Genomic DNA, 17025 nt, shown 5'->3' with positions numbered 1-17025 from the left:
AGGTTGTAGGACTTTTTATTGGGAATTGAGTGAAGGTTTACAGAGCAAGTCATCAGTTTTACATTCAGCAAACCATACACTTGGTTTCATTTCAATGATTACACAATCCCCACAATGTAACATTACGTATCCTACTTCCTCCCTGGGGTTCTTTCCATTCCTCCTTCTGAACTCTGTCCTTGGGTAAATGCTGCCCTTTTGATCTTGAATGGTTGTCCCTCCTATGGTGTGTGTACCTCAGTAGTAGTGTTGTCCCCCTATAGACCTGTACCCCTATGTATCTATCTACTGATGGACTGAAAATTGAACTGAGGGGGTGAGTTCGATTTCAGACATGAAGGGTGACCGAGGGCCATTGTCTCAGGGATTTTACCAGCTCTGTCTGACCAATGATCTTCCTTATGATTTTGAATTTTGTTCTGTATTTTTTCTCCACTCTACCTAGGACCTTCTAATGTGATCTCTGCCAGCACTATTGGTGATGCTGGCTGGGCACCATCTAAATCTCCTGGTCTCAGAACCCACCAACTTATTGAAGCCTTCTTTTATGTAGTATATAATGTTCCTTTCTATGCATAAAAGATATTAAAGGAACAATTCCAAATGCACTAAAACATCTTGAACATATATGAATAATAGTAATAATAACAATGGTTTCATAAAGCATGTTATATTTATAAAGTCCAGTTACTACAGCAGCATCTTCTGTGTTGTTATGACATTTTTAATACAGCACAGTCTGACCTCTGAGTCCTTCATAATAATTTTGTTTTTTTCTAACAAAACATCCTCTATAATGTTCAATTGTAATTATTCCTAAACGTATTTGAAGACTGCCTTTATGATAAAGTGAGTAATTTTGAAAAAATAGATAAATGAAAAATAATGTTTTGATGCAAGTTACAAAGTAGCAACTGTTTGCTATTGCTGCTTGCTAAGTGCCATGGAGTTGGTTTCGACTCATACCAACCCTGTATAGAGTTCCCAAGGCTTTTAAATCTCTTGTGGGAGTAGAAAACCTCATCTTTCTCACACACAGCAACTGGTAGGCTCAAACTGCCAACCTCAAGGTTCGCAACCCAGTGCTTATTCTATGGAGCCTCCGTGCTCCCTGTTGGCTATCACACACCATTATAGAATCAACAGTAACATAATTGTTGTTAAATGCTGTGGCGCCAATTCCGACTCATAGCGACCCAGCACAGGGTTTCTGAGGAGCAACTGGTGAGTTTGAACCATCAACCTTGTGGTTCAAACTGACCTTGCAGTCCTGTGCTTATCCAATAGTGCCACACCAGGACTCCATAGTGACATAATATAATACTGTAATTTAATATCAAAGACATTACAGGGACCAGGGTCACGGATGCTCATGCATTCAGACGTGGTCTCAGTGGACACCCTTTGTCTCCTGACTGTGTGCTAACAGGATTAGTAGTTACTTGTGTTTCAGCAGACAGGGACGAGCTTGTGGTCTCAATTCTGTGGGCGTTCTCACCAGAGCCTCTTTGCTTGGCCCACAGCTACGTTTGGAAGAAGGACAATGTAATGATCAGCCCTTCCAGTGGTTCTAGAATTGTGGTGGAGAAAGATGGCTCACTCCTCATCAGTCAGACATGGTCCGGAGACATCGGGGACTACACCTGTGAGATTGTTTCTCCAGGTGGAAACGACTCCCGCACAGCCCGGCTGGAAGTCATGTGAGTATCGCGCTCTGTTTCGTTGCTGTTGTTGTTGTTGTTAAGTGCCATCGAGTCGGGTCCGACCCATAGCGACCCTGTACAGGTTGTAGGACTTTTTATTGGGATTTGGGTGAAGGCAGACAGAAGAAATCAGTTTTCCATTCAACCTTTCAGACACGTTTTCTTTCACTGTTGGCAGTCTCCACTTGCTCCCTGGGTCTCCCGTTTCCATTCCTGCTGTCTGAGCTTTCTCCCTGGGCAAACGCTGCCCTTAGGATCTCCTATGGTTGATTGTTCTAAGGACTTCATACCTCCCTGGTGTGACTGTTCACATTGTGTGCCTAATGTCCTGGTGTGGTGCTGTAGGATTAAACACTGAACTACTGACCACAGAGTTGCCAGCTTAAACCCACCAGTCTCTCCTCAGAAACCCAATACAGGGTCACTATAAGTCAGAACCTACTTAATGACACTTAACAACAACAGGAGTTTAGCCAAAAGTTGATCAGTGCAGGTGAGCTCAGTTCGAGGCCTGAAGGGGGACTAAGAACCTAGTGTTGGGGTTCCACCTGTCTCATTCTGACCAGTAAGCCTGGCCTTTTTCAGGATTTTGAGTTTTGTTCCACATTTTTCTTTGCACTGTTTAGTATTGATGATCTCTGAATATCTGCCTAATGGAGAAGATATTGATGTCTGTCTGCCTAGTAGAAAAAAGACTGACGTTTGTCAGGGACTTCATTTTACTGGGAGCCATGGTCAATGCTCAGTGAAGCAGCAGTCAAGAAATCAAAGGATGCATTGTATTGGTTAAATCTGCCACAAAAGACCTCTTGAAAGTGTTTAAAACACACACACACACAAAATGTCACTTTGAGGACTGAGGTGTGCCTAAACCAAGCTAGTATATTTTCAGTCATCTCATGCATATGAGGAGTCCTGGTATGGCACTGTGGTATGGACTGTAAAGTCAGTTTGAACTGCAAGGTTGGCAGTTCAAGCTAACCAGCCGCTCCTCAGAAATCCTATACAAGGTTGCTATGAGTCAGAATCAACTCAGTGGCAATGGGTTTGACTTTGGTTTGGGGCCATGTGTATATGAATGCTGCACAATGATAAGGAACACTGGAGAAGAATCGATGCCTTATAATTATGATGTTGGTAGAGAACATTGAGTATACATTTGGCTGCTAGAAAAAAGAACAAACCTGGAAGAATCACAGGCAGAATGCTCCTAAGACGTGAAGATGGTGAGATTTAGTCTCTCATAGTCTGGACATAAGGATCTCTGGTAGCATAGTGGTTACGAATTGGGCTGTGAACTGCAAGGTCAGCAGTTCGAAACTACCAGCTGCTCCATGGGAAAATGATGAGGCTTTTTGCTCCCGTAAAGATTTATAGCTTCGGAAACCCTCTACAGGGTCACTATGAGTCAGAACCGACTCCATGGCACATAACAACAACGACAAAGTCTGGACATGTTATCTAAGGGACTTAGTCCCTGGAGAAGGATATCATACTTGGTAAAGTAGTTGTTGTCACTTGTTAAGTGCCATTGAATCGGTTCCAACCCATAGCGACCATGTATAGGGTTTCCAAGGAACAGCTGGTGGGCTTCAACCACTGACCTTGTGGTTCAAATAACCTTGCAGACCAGCACATTATCCCACAGTGCCACAGAGAGTCAGTCAAAACAAAACAAGATCCCCAACAAGATGGATTATAGCTGCAACAGTGGGTTCAAACACAACACTGATGGTGAGGATGGCACAGGACCTGACCGTGTTTCGTTCTCCTGTGCATGAGCTAACTATGAGTCATTGCCAAATTGCTAGCACCTATAACAGCATTACTGGCGTGGCGCTGTGGGTTAATGCTTCAGACTGCAAAGCCGTTTGAACTGCAAGGTCGGTGGTTCAAGCTCACCAGCTGCTCCTCGGAAACCCTATACAGGGTCACTGTGGGTCGGAATCGACTCAATGGCACTTCACAACAACAGCTTTCTGCCTCACTGCTTCCAGTCACTGCTCCTGGAAATGTCTCCCACTGACCAGCTATGATGCTCATGTTGCACTCAAGTCTATAGTGAAGGGAAAAGACATTGTCGTTGTTCCATTCCATTGACTCCAGCTTGAGGCAGCCTCCTGTGTATCAGAGTAGAGCTGCTTCAGAAGCAGATCACCAGACTTTTCTTCCTACGTTCCTCCTGTTGGCTTCAAACCACCAATCTTATAGTCAGTACCCAATCCCTTCATGCTCTGCTCCACCCATCCACACAAACAAACCAAACCCACCTGCCTGGAGTCAGTTCGCACCCATGGCCACCCTGGAGAGCAGCACAGAGCTGCCCCACAGGGTTTCCAAGGCTGTCATCTTTACAGAATCAGCCTGCCTCATCTTTCTCCTGCAGAGCGACTGGCAGATTTGAACTGATGTCTTTTGGGGTAGCAGCAGAGTGCTTTAACCAGTGTGGCACCAGGATTCTTTGTGCTTCACCCCGTACCTTATAATGCTACACTGCCATGCACATTTTTTTTTTTTCATACTCACAATTGCGAGGTTTATTAGGGTCAGAAAATGCTCAGGATGCAGATTTTTTGGTAAAGACAGTGTCTTCTCTGCTGTGCCCTCAGGCAGGTGTCTCTTTCTGGCCCTTGAACTCTCAGCCCCTTGGTGTCTGTCCACTCCAGCAGTGTTACATGCTGTGTTAGGGCTCACCATGCACTTTGAGGGGTTTTTTTTTGTAAGCAGTAAAATGTTCCATTCTTAGTCCAGAGAGTTGGAGGATAGTCTTTCAAGCTTTGGTCTACATTCACATGGAGCCCCTCTGCATACAGGCCCCCCATTGCTACCGTCACCATGTGCTCAGTTTACCAACTGCATTGAGGAGATCATTTTGCTATTCTGTGTGACTCCTCAGGCTCCCCCACCCCCCAACGAGGTGACAAGCTTTAGTGTGTCCTGATGTGGCACTGTAGGATAAGCACTGGATCATAAGAAGTCAATTTAAATAGCAAGGTCAGTGGCTCAAACCCACCAGCCATTCCTCAGAAACTCTATGCACTTTAACACCAGCAATGCAAAAGTCCAGGGCCTTGGTGGCAGTAAGGATAAGCACTGAATTGCTAACCACAAGGTCAGTGGTTCAAATCCACCAGCTGCTCCTCAGAAACCCTATACAGGGTCTCTGTGAGTCAGAACTGACTCGATGGCACTTCACAACAACTGTAAAAGCCAGGCAGGCTATTAGTTTCAGAGAGGCCTGGCCAGTTCTCTGCAGGACAGTAGATACTTTCCACTAATTCTTCTGAAATCCTGAGACAGCAAGCAGAGGCTTATTACTCCCAATCTCAACCTGCCCAGTGGCTACAAGTAGCTTCTGGGACCCAGAACTCCTGACCTGTGGCTTCCACCCTCCTCAACTTTTCTCTCTGCTCACAGCACTCAAACAGAAATGCCTGCTGACAACATGTATTTTTCCAACGTGTATTTATTTCCTTTTAAACAATAACAACAAAAACACAGGGTCCACCCAGATATTCCCTGAGCACATAAGTATAGCAATAAAACCAGAAAGCCAAGAACAAGAGTAGAGCCGCTGCCTACACGTGCCGAACCCTCCCTGCCCGGTGCCACACGCTGGGCCATTAGAAAAGGCATTTGTGAGCAATTTCTCTAACTGTTTTGTGCTCTGTTCACCTTGACTCAGGGAGAAATCGACATACAAAATTCACTTCCTGGAAACAGGATGTGGCCGCTGCGCGTGGGGTCTCGTGCCTCATTTGTCTTTGAACCCAAAGCTACCCACCAAGGGCATTAAGAATGAAAAAAAATTAAATGCTTTCTGTGTGCTGTGTGCACAGCTGAGGGTTTGTTGTGCCCACTTGTATGTGGCTAGATGAGCAGCCTTCTTCCAGCCCTCACGTGTAGACTTTGAGAGGTTAATGATGTCCAGTCGTTTCCTAACTCCAAATAGCTTTTGTTGTACTTCACTACCCCAGAAAAGAGCTCATTCCACCTGCGAGGCTGTCTCTCTCCGGGATGATTCACTGATGTCTGTGAAGGTTAGCCCCTCATTGGGAGCAAAGATACCCTAGTCAGGCACATTGTCTGTAACCCAGAAGAGAAGCTGGGGTCCAGGTGGTCCAACTGTAATATTATTTTTATGGTTGTTGAGAGCATATACCATTTCTACCCATACCATTCAGTGACAATGGTTACAAGTTGTGTCACTATCCTAGCCCTCCTTTTCCAATATGAACTTACTGGCCCCCAACTTCTTACCTGACCTTCTGAGTTACTGTTGTCAGTCTAATCCCACATAGGTAGTTCTTTAGAAGGGCACAGTGCTCAAGGCAGACATTCTTTTAGTTAAGCTAAAGTCCTGTTTGCTCTTAAGAAGACTTCAGGGAATATTACTTGGTTTAAGGTTTGAAGAGTATGTCAGGACAATAGTTTGAGAAGTTCATGTAGCCTTGATGGATCCAGAAAGTAGAGTTCACAAGGATTTTAAATTCTGTTCTACATTTCCCACCTTTTGATCAGAAATATTTTCTAGAATCTTTGATCAACATGTTCAGCCAGGGCTGCCAGGCCCCATCCAGTTCTTCTGGTCTTGTGGAGAGGAAGTTGCCCATGGAGACAGTGAACCACATAATCCATTTCCCCACTGATTTCTGACTCTCCTTCTTCCTGCCCCTTCCTGCACGGTAATTGCAGTATTGGCACGTAGATTACATGTCAGTATTATAAATGTGCCTGGAAGTACCAGGGTCTCCCCTCTTCCCTTCCTTTAGTCCCTGGAGCCCACTGCTTGTGGACTGTTTGGGGTTTTTTTTGTTTTTTGTTTTTTTTAGTTGGGTGGTTTATTGGTTGGTTGATCAGTCCTTAAGTTGGTTGGTTGGGAAATACTTTAATGAGTTGGTAGGTCAATAGGTTAGTAGATTATTGGTAAGCTAAGTTTTAGGTTTGTCAGTCCTTAAACTGGTTGTTGGCTGGTAGATTGGTAGTTTATTCATAGGCTGGTTGATTAGTTGGTAGGTAGGTTGGTTGGTTAGTAGGTCAGTGGGTTGTTGATTGATTGGTTGGTTGTCCAGTTTGGTAAGTAGGTTGGTTGATGGTTGGTTGGTTGGTTGGTTGGTTGGTTGGTTGATTAGTTGGCTAGCTGGTAAGTAGGTTGGTTGGTTGGTTGGTATGTTGGTTGGTCAGTAAGTAGGCTGGTGGGTAGTTTGATTAGTAGGTAGGTTAGTTGGTTGGTTAGTTGAATGCATGGGTGGATAAACATACTTGTATGTATCACTGACCATTGAAGGCCCTCCCGCCTCCCCTCACTTCCTCTTCTGTCCTTCAGTGCTGAAATGCCCTTGTCTACACCCACCCTACCCCCCAAATATATAAACAAGTTCAAATGGCACTGTCAAGAACCTGGGCCCCCACTGGTCCTGCTTCCTTCCTCTCTCCTTCTATCTGGTCTTGCTTCTGCCTCCTTTTGTAGCTCAAGTGAGATCTTTTTATTGTTATTTTTTATTATTACTAAGGGATGTGACCAGTGAGTTCACATAATCCGTGGTATTATTTGCATTTTTAAAGCTACCTTTGAGAATTCTTATATCATCCATCATTGGTGTCCAATAAGTATTGCATTTCATAAAGGCTCTGTTAGCAGAAGCCAAATTGCATATTTCCAATATAGTACATTCTTCTTATTCTGCACAGTTTTTATGTTCTACTGATTTACATATCTTTGCTACTATTTGCTTCTTTGATTTCCTCTAAGTAAAAGACATTTCCCCCCCAGCAAATGCTGCTGTTTTTATAAAATAATAGGCTTTCTGTAATAGTAAAACACCTCATCTCTAAATATAGAAATATTTACAAGTCTGTGATTCAAGCCAGTTTAGGTGCAAGCTGGTTACAGAACTGATGGGGAGACACCTGTTCCTTGTGGCGTGTTATCATTATAAACTCTCCACTCTTCCCAAGCCGGTGAAGATTTGTAAAGTCGAGCTGTTGCTTTCCATCCTAACAGGTCCTAACAGGGCCCCATCAGTAATGACAATAATAATAAGTCACAATTGCAGGGCACTTTACCCTTCTCAGAGAACTTTCAAATTACACCTGGGAACATTTCCATCATTTACTCAGATGACATTAAAAAAAATAAGCAAGAAAAAAACCCTCAGAGGGCAGAGTAACTGAGAGGTACTTGTGGTTAAACACTGTCCTTCAAAAGTCTCAGGAAGCCTGTCCCTACCTCCCCCCTTTGCCTCTTCACTTCGGTGAAAAGCTACTTCGTTAAATATAGAAATGAGGAGCCTCAGAAGTGGGCTTAGCAACAATAGACCAGCAGACCGCCAGCTCCCAGGTGTATTTGCTTTGTAGTTAAGCCTGGCCCCAGCCACATCCCTGCCTGCAAGCTCCATCTCTGCTTCTGCCCAACTGTGTGACTCCAATCATCCTTCCTCACTTCAAGGCCTCAGTTTTCCCACCTGTAAACTGGCCACGAGGTCATTTACCTCAGAGGATTGCTGTAAGGATTCAGTGGTCCAGCATTTATAATATCCTGGTGTGGAACCTACCTTAGACCATACCAGTGCCAGTGGACGCCAACCCCTGTGTGTCAGAGCAGAACTGTGTTCCAGGGGGATTTCAATGGCTGAGTTTTCACAAGTAGGTTGCCAGGACTTTCTTGTGAGGCATCTCTGGGTGGGCTCAAGTCTTTCATTGAGCAGTCAAGTTCATTAAGCATTTGTCACCCCCTCACTTCCAAGGTTACCCCAAAAAATCATTAAAGAAAAGAATAGCCATCAAGTTCATTCTGACTCACAGCGACCCCTACAGGACAGTGTAGAATGTTCTGTAGAGTTTCTGCGGCTGTACATTTAAAAAAAAAAATTTTTTTTTTAAGTTTTGTACTGTGGATTGAGTGAAAATTTCCAGGGCAGATCATCAGTTTTACACTCAACAAATCATACACCTTGTTTCATTACAATGATTATAATCCCCTCCATGTACCATCAATTAACAGTATTTCTCTCTATTCGCTTTAGCTCTTTGTTGTTGTTGTTTAACACTCAGGCATATATAATAATTGACACCACCAAAAGGCATGTTCTGCAAGTCTGCCAGGCTGTAAATCTTGAGTGGAACAGGCAGCTTCATCTTTCTCCCTCAGAGCAGCTGGTGGGTCTGAACCGCTGACCTTTTGGTTAACTGAATGCCTAACCACTGAACAATCAGGGTTCCTTTTCAATAAATCATGTTGTTGTTTCTTGTTAAATGTCATCAAGGCGGTTCCAACGCCTAGCAATCCAAGGAGTGGCTGGTGAGTTTGAACTGACGACCTTATGGTCGGTCCAGTGCTTATCTCACAGTGCCACACCGGGACTCCCTGAGTAAATCATAGCTTTTATTATTTCCACACCATTGAACATATGTTGGTAAGTGCCATGGAGTAGGTTCAGTCTCATAGTAACCCTGTCTAGCGTTTCCAAGGAGCAACTGGTACATTTGAACTGCCAACTTTGAAGTTAACTTGCAGATAGCAGCCTGATGCTTATCCTACAGCGCCACACCAGGATTCCAGTGTAGACGATGTGCATAAGATCACATCTTCCCCTTGCTCAACAGTACCGCTCAACCTCCCCCCAGAGCAGGTGGGTTCTGTCCCTGTCACTCAGACTACGACACATGTGTAACTGCTCCGTTCTCACTGTGTGGGGCACAAGCAGAACGATGGTGAGAATGGCGCAACTCTGGGCAGCATTTTGAGGTCACTTTGAGTCAGAGCTGACTCCATGGCACCTAACAACAATACCAAGGATAGCCAAAGAGTTCTGGTGGTGCTATGGGTTAAGCAGTGCTCTGTTAACCATAAGGTTGGCAGTTGAAACCCACCAGCCAGTCTTCAGGAGAAAGATGAGGCTATCTGCTCCTATAAAGATTTACAGTTCGGGGAACTCCTACCTAGAGTCACTAAGGAGCTCTCATAGCATAGTGGATATGAATCGGGCTGCAAACCTGAAGGTCAGCAGTTCGAAACTACCAGCTGTCCCGCAAGAGAAAGATGAGGCTTTCTACTCCCATAAAGATTTACAGCCTTGGAAACCCCGTACAGGGTCGCTATGGATCGGAATCGACTCAACAACACTTAACAACTACATAGAGTCACTATGAGTCAGAATGGAGTCCTGGTATGGCGCTGCAGCATAAGCACTGGGTTGCCAATCCCCCAAGTTCAGCATTTCAAATCCACCAGTCACTCCTCACAAACCCTTACAAGGCTTCTATGAATTGGAACCAACTTGACAGCACTTAACACCAACAACAACATGTGTGGGTGTGGACTCCTGGCAATGAGTTTAGTATGGTTTATGGTAGTGCCAGGTCCACAGTCGGTGGTCAGTCAGCATCTGAATCAGTAATCTCTTTCCAGAATTCCTGGGCACTCAACTGCTAACTGCGAGGAGGGTAGGTCAAATTCATCCTGAGGTGCCTCCTAAGAAAGGTCTGGCAATCTACTTCTAAAAAGTCAGCCAAAAAAAAAGTCAGCCACTAGAAACCCTATGGAGTTCAGATGAGAACTTTCAGGGGCAATGAACTGTAGTTAAGGATTGTGAAACAATATGGGCCAAGATGGGGACAATGGTGGCACAATATAGAATGATGTATTCAAACGTCGTTAATGAACTGTGCGTGCAAATGCGGTTGAGCACGTGTATGTTGTGTGAGCATATTTCTACCAAAAGACAAAGAGCAGAAACTCCTTAAGAGCACAGTTCTACCCTGGTGCATACAGAGTTGCCGTGAGTTGGAACTACTCATCGGCAGTTTGGTTCTAGTTGGTTAGGGTCTCTTTCTAGGAGCCCTGGTGGTAACATGGTTAAGCACTTAGCTGCAGAAAGAAAGGTCAGAGGTTCAAACCCACCAGCCACCCTGTGGGAGAAAGATGTGGCAGTCTGCTTCTGTAAAGTTGCTACGTGGCGTCTAGTCAGCTTTAACTCACTGCCGCTCCACGTACAATGGAACAAAACACCACCTAGTCCTGCACCATCCTCCCGATCCTTGTTACACTTGATCCCATTGCTGCTGCCACTGTGCCAGCACATCTCGTTGGGGGGTCTTCCTGTTTTCTGCTGACCCTCCACTTTACCAAGCATGGTATCCTTCTCCAGGGACTGGTCCCTCCTGATAATACCTCCAAAGTATAAAAGACGAGACTACTTCTTCCAACACAGATTTGTTTTTCTGGCAATCCATAGTACCTTCAATATTCTTCTCCAATACCATGACTCAAATGCATCAATTATTTTACGGTCTTCCTTATTCATTGTCCAACTTTCACATACATATGAGGCAATTGAAAATACCATGGCCTGGGTCAGGCCTACCTTAATGTGACATCTTTGCTCTTAAATGCTTTAAGTAGGTCTTGTGCCGCAGATTGCCAAATGCAGTGTTGTTGTTGTTAAGTGCCGCTGAGTCGGTTTTGACTCATAGTGACTCATAGGGTTTCCAAGGAGCAGCTGGTGAGTTTGAACTGCTGACCTTGTGGTTCAAACTGACCTAGCAGTCCAGTGCTTATCCTACAACACCACAATATGTCGTTTGATTTCTTGACTGCCACTTCCTTGAGTGTTAATGGTAGATCCAAGTAAAACGAAGTCTGATCATTTCAGTCTTTTCTCCATTAACCATGATGGTATTCATGGATCTAGTGATGATGATCTTCGTTTTCTCTGCACTGAGGGATGTAGTCTGTGTTCTTTGTCAGTAAGTATTTTCAGTTCTCTTTGCTTTCTGCAAACAAGGATGTGTCATCTGCATATCGTAGGTTGCTAATGAGTCTTCCTCTAGTCCTGATGCCTTATTTTGCTTCAGACAAACCAAATTCTCAGATTGTTGCTCAGGATACAGCTTGAATACATATGGTAATAGGATGGTGCCCTAATACACACCTTCCCTGATTTGAAAGCAGGCAGTAGCCCCTTGTTCCATCTGATCTACATACAGGTTACTGATAAACACAATCAAATGTTCTGGAATGCCCATGCTTCTCAATATTGTCTACGTAGCTTTCTTCAACAACATCAATGGTGACCAGACACAAGGACCTTGCTGGGTGGAATACATTGGAATTCAACTGGTTACATCTCAGGAGAAAGAAAGGATGGACTCTCAATGCCACTTAGATGGGAATGACCATTCACTGGTCAGGGGTTTGTCTTGCTCCTCTGTCTGAAGGGGAGGGTGTCTGTCATTTCAGATAGTCCCTTGATGCCGCCTGTGAACCAGCTATGCATCAGGGATTACTGTGTCAGGTGTCGCTTTCCAAGTACTTGTTGAGTGCACAGGTTTCTGGGGAAACCCACGTCTCCGCAGCATCTCCCTGTATTGAGCTCTCCAGAGACCCAGCCTCCTGAGGCTTCCTCGATTGATTAATGGTTAATTCACTTAAAGCCCCAATTAGCATTGCATCTTCCTCTCCAAGCCAGAGGCTGGTTATTTGCAGCCTGCAGGAGTGGAGAGAAAACCCAGTTTGCAGAGCACTTCATCAGGAAGACTGGAACTCCCAGGCAGCAGGGACGTTCCTTTCAATAAAACGACTTCTGACAAAGCCGTCATTAGGAGGGGACAATTGAATACTGTTTGGGGACACTTATGAAGCCCTCTTCATCGTCATCTTCAGGGAGAAGTAGCAGAAGATGGGTTTGACCAAGCCATCGTGTACATGTTAAGGGGCAACACTTTTTGTTTTTTTTATAACTGAAGACAGACTTACCTGATCCTCTTCTGCCAAAGCAATTCCCCGTGATAGCCACAATTTTACCAATTATTTCCTCCTAAATCTTTTGTGAAACTGTTTTTTCTCAACCACACCTAGCTCCCTGTGCTTCCAAACTATGTGGGTTTGTTGTTGTTAATTCCTGACATTGTCAGGGTGTCATCAGCTTGATGGGGACGGTCCCCCACTCCAGCCCCCGCTGGCTTGGTCCTTTAAATTCCGGAGTGACTCAGCATTGTTCTTCCATTTGTCATCTTGTCTGCATGTCACTGTCTGGGCGGCACTCGGCATGCCCTGGTACTGAGTTCCTTCCTTCTAAAGCGGGCTGGCAGAGGACTAAGGAGATGCCATCTCCTGCCAGGAGATAAGATTTTCTGAAAGGGATTGAGAATACATTAGCACCTCATTTGATCCCTTATCAGCTGCTCAGTCATATTGCTCCATGCATTCATTTTTCACAAAACCCAAACTTACCTTTAAAAAGAACCTTTTCCGGTTCCGATAGATATTCAAGAGATTTGCTGTTGCTAAACAGGAGATGCATCCTGGGGGGGGGGGGAGGGGGTACACATAGATGAGGAGTCCTGGTGGCGCAGCAGGTTGAACTTTGGGCTGCTAATCACAAGGTCGGTGGTTCAAACCTACTAGCTGCTCCCATGAAGAAAGAAAGGTAAGTCTGTCTGCCCTCATAAAGATTTACACTATCAAAAACCCTATGCCAGGACACTCTGAGCCGGAATGGATTTGAAGAGAGTGGCTTTGGGTGGTTTACTCACAAGTGAGATCAATCGGCTTTGCTTGCTGAAAGCAAAGAGGACTTGAAGCACTTATTCATGAAGATCAAAGGCCTTCAGTATGGATTACATTTCAATGTAAAGAAAGCAAAAATCCTCACAACTGAACCTTACTGCAACTTTGTGATAAACTGGGATTGCATGTCAGGGTGTGGGAAGAACTCTACTTTACCTTCTCCAGGGACTGGTTCCTCCTGGTGATATTTCTAAAGTCCTATCAAGTCTCACCATCCTGGCTTCTAAGGAGCACTCTGGCTGTACTTCTTCCAACACAGATTTGTTTGTTCTTCTGGCAGTCCATGGTATATTCAGTGTTCTTCACCAACACCATCATTCAAATGCATTAGTTCTTCTCCAGTCTTCCTTATTCATTGTCCAGCTTCCACATGCATATGAGGTGATTGAGAATACCAGGGCTTGGGTCAAGTGCACCTCAGTCCTCAAAGGTACTTCTTTGTTCTTGAACACTTAAAAGGGGTCTTTACAGCACTTTTGCCTAATTTCTTTACTGCTGCTTCCTTGAGTGTTTGATTGTGGATCCAAATAAGATGAAGTCTTTGAGAACTTTAATCTTCTCTCGGCTTATCATGGTGTTATTTATTGGTCTAATTGTGAGGATTTTTGTTTTCTTTACATGGAGGTGCAACTTATACTGAAGACTGTAGTCTTTGATCTTCATCAGTAAGTACTTCAAGTCTTCTCTGCTTCCCACAAGCTAGGTTGTTTCATCTGCGCATCTCAGGTTGTTAATAAGTCTTCTTCTAATCCTGATGCCACATTCTTCCTCATAGATAGTCCGGTTTCTTGGATTATTTTCTCAGGATACAGGATGCATATTGACTAAATATGGTGAAAGGATACAGCCCTAATACACACCTTTCCTGATTTTAAACCATTCAATGTGCCTTCGTTCTGTTCAAACAACTACCTCTTGGTCTATGTGCAAGTACCTCATGAGCACAATTAAGTGTTCAAGAATTTCTGTTCTATGCAATATTATCCATAATTTGTTGTGATAGTCAATAAAGTACCAGTAAACCTCTTTTTGGTAGTCTCTGCTTTTAGCCAAGATCCATCTGACATCAGTAAGGATAGTCCTCATTCCTTATCCTCTTCTGAATTGAGATTGAGTTTTTTGACAGATCCCTGATGATGTACTACTGCACCTATTTTTGAGTTATGTATAAAATTCAGCAGAGTTTTACTTGCGTGTGATATAAATGATATTGTTTGATACTTTCCACATTTTGTTGGATCACCTTTCTTTGGAATGGGCACGAATACAGATGCCTTCCAATTGGTTGGACAGATTACTGTCTTCCAAATTTCTTGGCATAGCACTAGTGAAACGCTTGTTGAAACACTTCAGTTCATATTATGTCAATTCTTGAAACCTTGTTTTTTGCCTATGCCCTCAGTACACCTTAGACTTCTTCCTTCAGTTCTTAATCATATGCTACATCTTGAAATGGTTGAACATTGCCAGTTCTTTTTGGTACTGTGACTATATATTCATTTCATCTTCTTCTGATACTTTCTACCTTATCCAATATTTTGCTCATAGAATCCTTCAGTGTTTCCACCTGAGGACTGATTTTTTTTCTTCAGTTCTTTCAGCTTGAGAAATGCTGGCCGTGTTCTTCTGTTTTGGTTTTCCAGCTCCAGGTCTTTGCACATTTGATTATGATACTTTGTCTTCTTGAGCTGCCTTGTGAAATTTTCTCTTCAGCTTTTACCTCCTCATTTTTTCCATTTGCTTTAGTATCTCTATGCTGGAAAGCAAGTTTCAGAGTCTCTTCTGACATCCATGTTGGTCTTTTCTTTCTCTTCTGTCTTTTTAATGACCTTTTACTTTCTTCCTGTATGATGTTCTTGATGTCTTCCCACAATTCGTTAGGTTTGGGGTCTTCAGTGTCTAATGCATCAAATCTGTTCCTGATATGGTCTATGTTTAAGGTCATATTTTGGCTCTCATGGACTTGTTTTAAAAACTCTTCAGTTTCATCCTGAACTGGCATATAAGTAATTGATGGTCCACTCCATAATCTGCTCCAGGCTTTGTTTTGGCTGATGATATTGTGCTCTTCTACCATCTTTTCCCACAGATTTAGTCCATTTGACTCCTGTCTATTCTATCTGGTGAGTTCCATGTGTATAATCACCTTTTATGCTGTTTAAAGAAAGTTTTTGCAATAAATAAGTCAGTCTTGTAAAATTCTATCATGGGATCTCCAACATCATTTCTATTATCAAGACCATGTTTTCCAACTGTTGATCCCTCCTCTGCTTCCTACTTTCACATTCCAATTGATAGTGATTATCAATGTATCTTGATTGAATGTTTGATCAATTTCAGACTGAAGAAATTGGAAGAATTCTTCAATTTCATCATCATCAGCTTTAGTGGTTTATGCATAAATTTGAATAATAGTCATATTATTGTTGCCACACTTGAGCCCATTGGGTTAGTAACAGCAGGGATGGGCTCAAATGTAGCAGCGACTGTGAGGTTGGCACAGGACTGGACAGTGTTTCATTCTGTTTTGCATAGAGTCGCTATGTATCAGTACCAAACTGATGGCCCCTAACAACAACAACAACAAGAGACCTGGTGTGGCTCTGTGGGTTAATGAGCTGGACTGCAAAGTAGGTTTGAACAACAAGGTTGATAGTTCAAGCTCACCAGCCGCTCTTTGGAAACCCTGTACAGGGTCTCTGTGGGTCAGAACTGACTTGGCAGTACTTAACAACAACAACAGCAACAACAATGCCCAGGATACTGATCTCTATGCAGTCCATTTCATTTTGTACAATCTCCAATTTCCCTAGATTCATACGTCATACACTCCATATTCAGATTATTAATGAATGTTTGCAACTGTTTCTTCTCATTTTGAGATGTGCCCCATCAGCAACTGAAGGTCCCTAAAGCTATACTTACTCCATCCTGACCATTAAGGTCAACATTACTTGGAGGAGGTAGATCTCCCCCAGTCTCATCTTGAGAGACTTCCTGTGGGTCTTATCTTCTGGTACTATATCTGTAAAAACCATGCCGAAACCATGTCTGACTTCCCCTGGGCTCACAAGGGGGAAGGAGAATCAAACTCAAAATCAGCCCAAGGCTGATTCCTGTGAAGCGGAAGTCAGACATGCTTCCACCCTCCAACTTTCTTTACCCTATTCTGATATCAACCATTCTCTGCAGCACCCTCTGCTTCGCATCTGGGTTTCATAATCCCTCACAGTGGGCACACTGAACTCATAACAATGCTCACAGTTTTGGGGTTCATTAGGAAAGTGAACAGGGTACAATTCAGAATCAAAGCCAACTCGGGATGCAGCTCCAGTCAGGAATGCCTCTTGTCTGCCATACTGCAGGCATGCCTCGCTCTTGTCCAGCTTCCCAGCCAAGTGGTCCCTTAGCCTCTTCCCTGTTTAAGCACGTGTTACAAAGTTCTTTTAGCCTGTCTGTGAATGCCCAAAGGGCACATTCTATAAGCTGGTCTCCTGCCTGTAGGCACTCAGCTTTACTAAGTCCATGGACCTAGAGCTCAAAATTGTTCTGTCTCTCCATGCCATCACCTCTGCCATTGTCTCTGCCATCACCTCTGCCACAGCTGTTTCTCATGCTTCACTCATGGTCTTCCTTCTTGTTGGTCCTGGGATTGTCCATCTCTGCTTCCTAGATGGAACCGTTGGAGACTAGCTGAAGGGCAAAACAAACCAATCCCAGCCTTTGAGTCCTGTATACCTTATTTGCATGGTC

General features: G+C 43.8%; 1 protein-coding gene across 1 annotated transcript in view; it reads left to right on the top strand.

Moving 5' to 3' along the window:
* The window catches only part of SDK1 (sidekick cell adhesion molecule 1), a 774959-nt gene that overhangs the window by 467973 nt on the left and 289961 nt on the right, over nt 1-17025 (top strand). The window contains exon 13 of the mRNA XM_006859873.1: nt 1524-1700. Coding sequence (XP_006859935.1) covers nt 1524-1700 — 177 coding nt within the window. The remainder of the gene's footprint in view (nt 1-1523; nt 1701-17025) is intronic.

Source organism: Chrysochloris asiatica, unplaced genomic scaffold (assembly GCF_000296735.1).
Source record: "Chrysochloris asiatica unplaced genomic scaffold, ChrAsi1.0 scaffold00034, whole genome shotgun sequence".
NCBI classification, from domain to species: domain Eukaryota; kingdom Metazoa; phylum Chordata; class Mammalia; order Afrosoricida; family Chrysochloridae; genus Chrysochloris; species Chrysochloris asiatica.
Note: the sequence above shows the minus strand (reverse complement) of the source record. Positions and strands in the feature narration are given on the sequence as shown.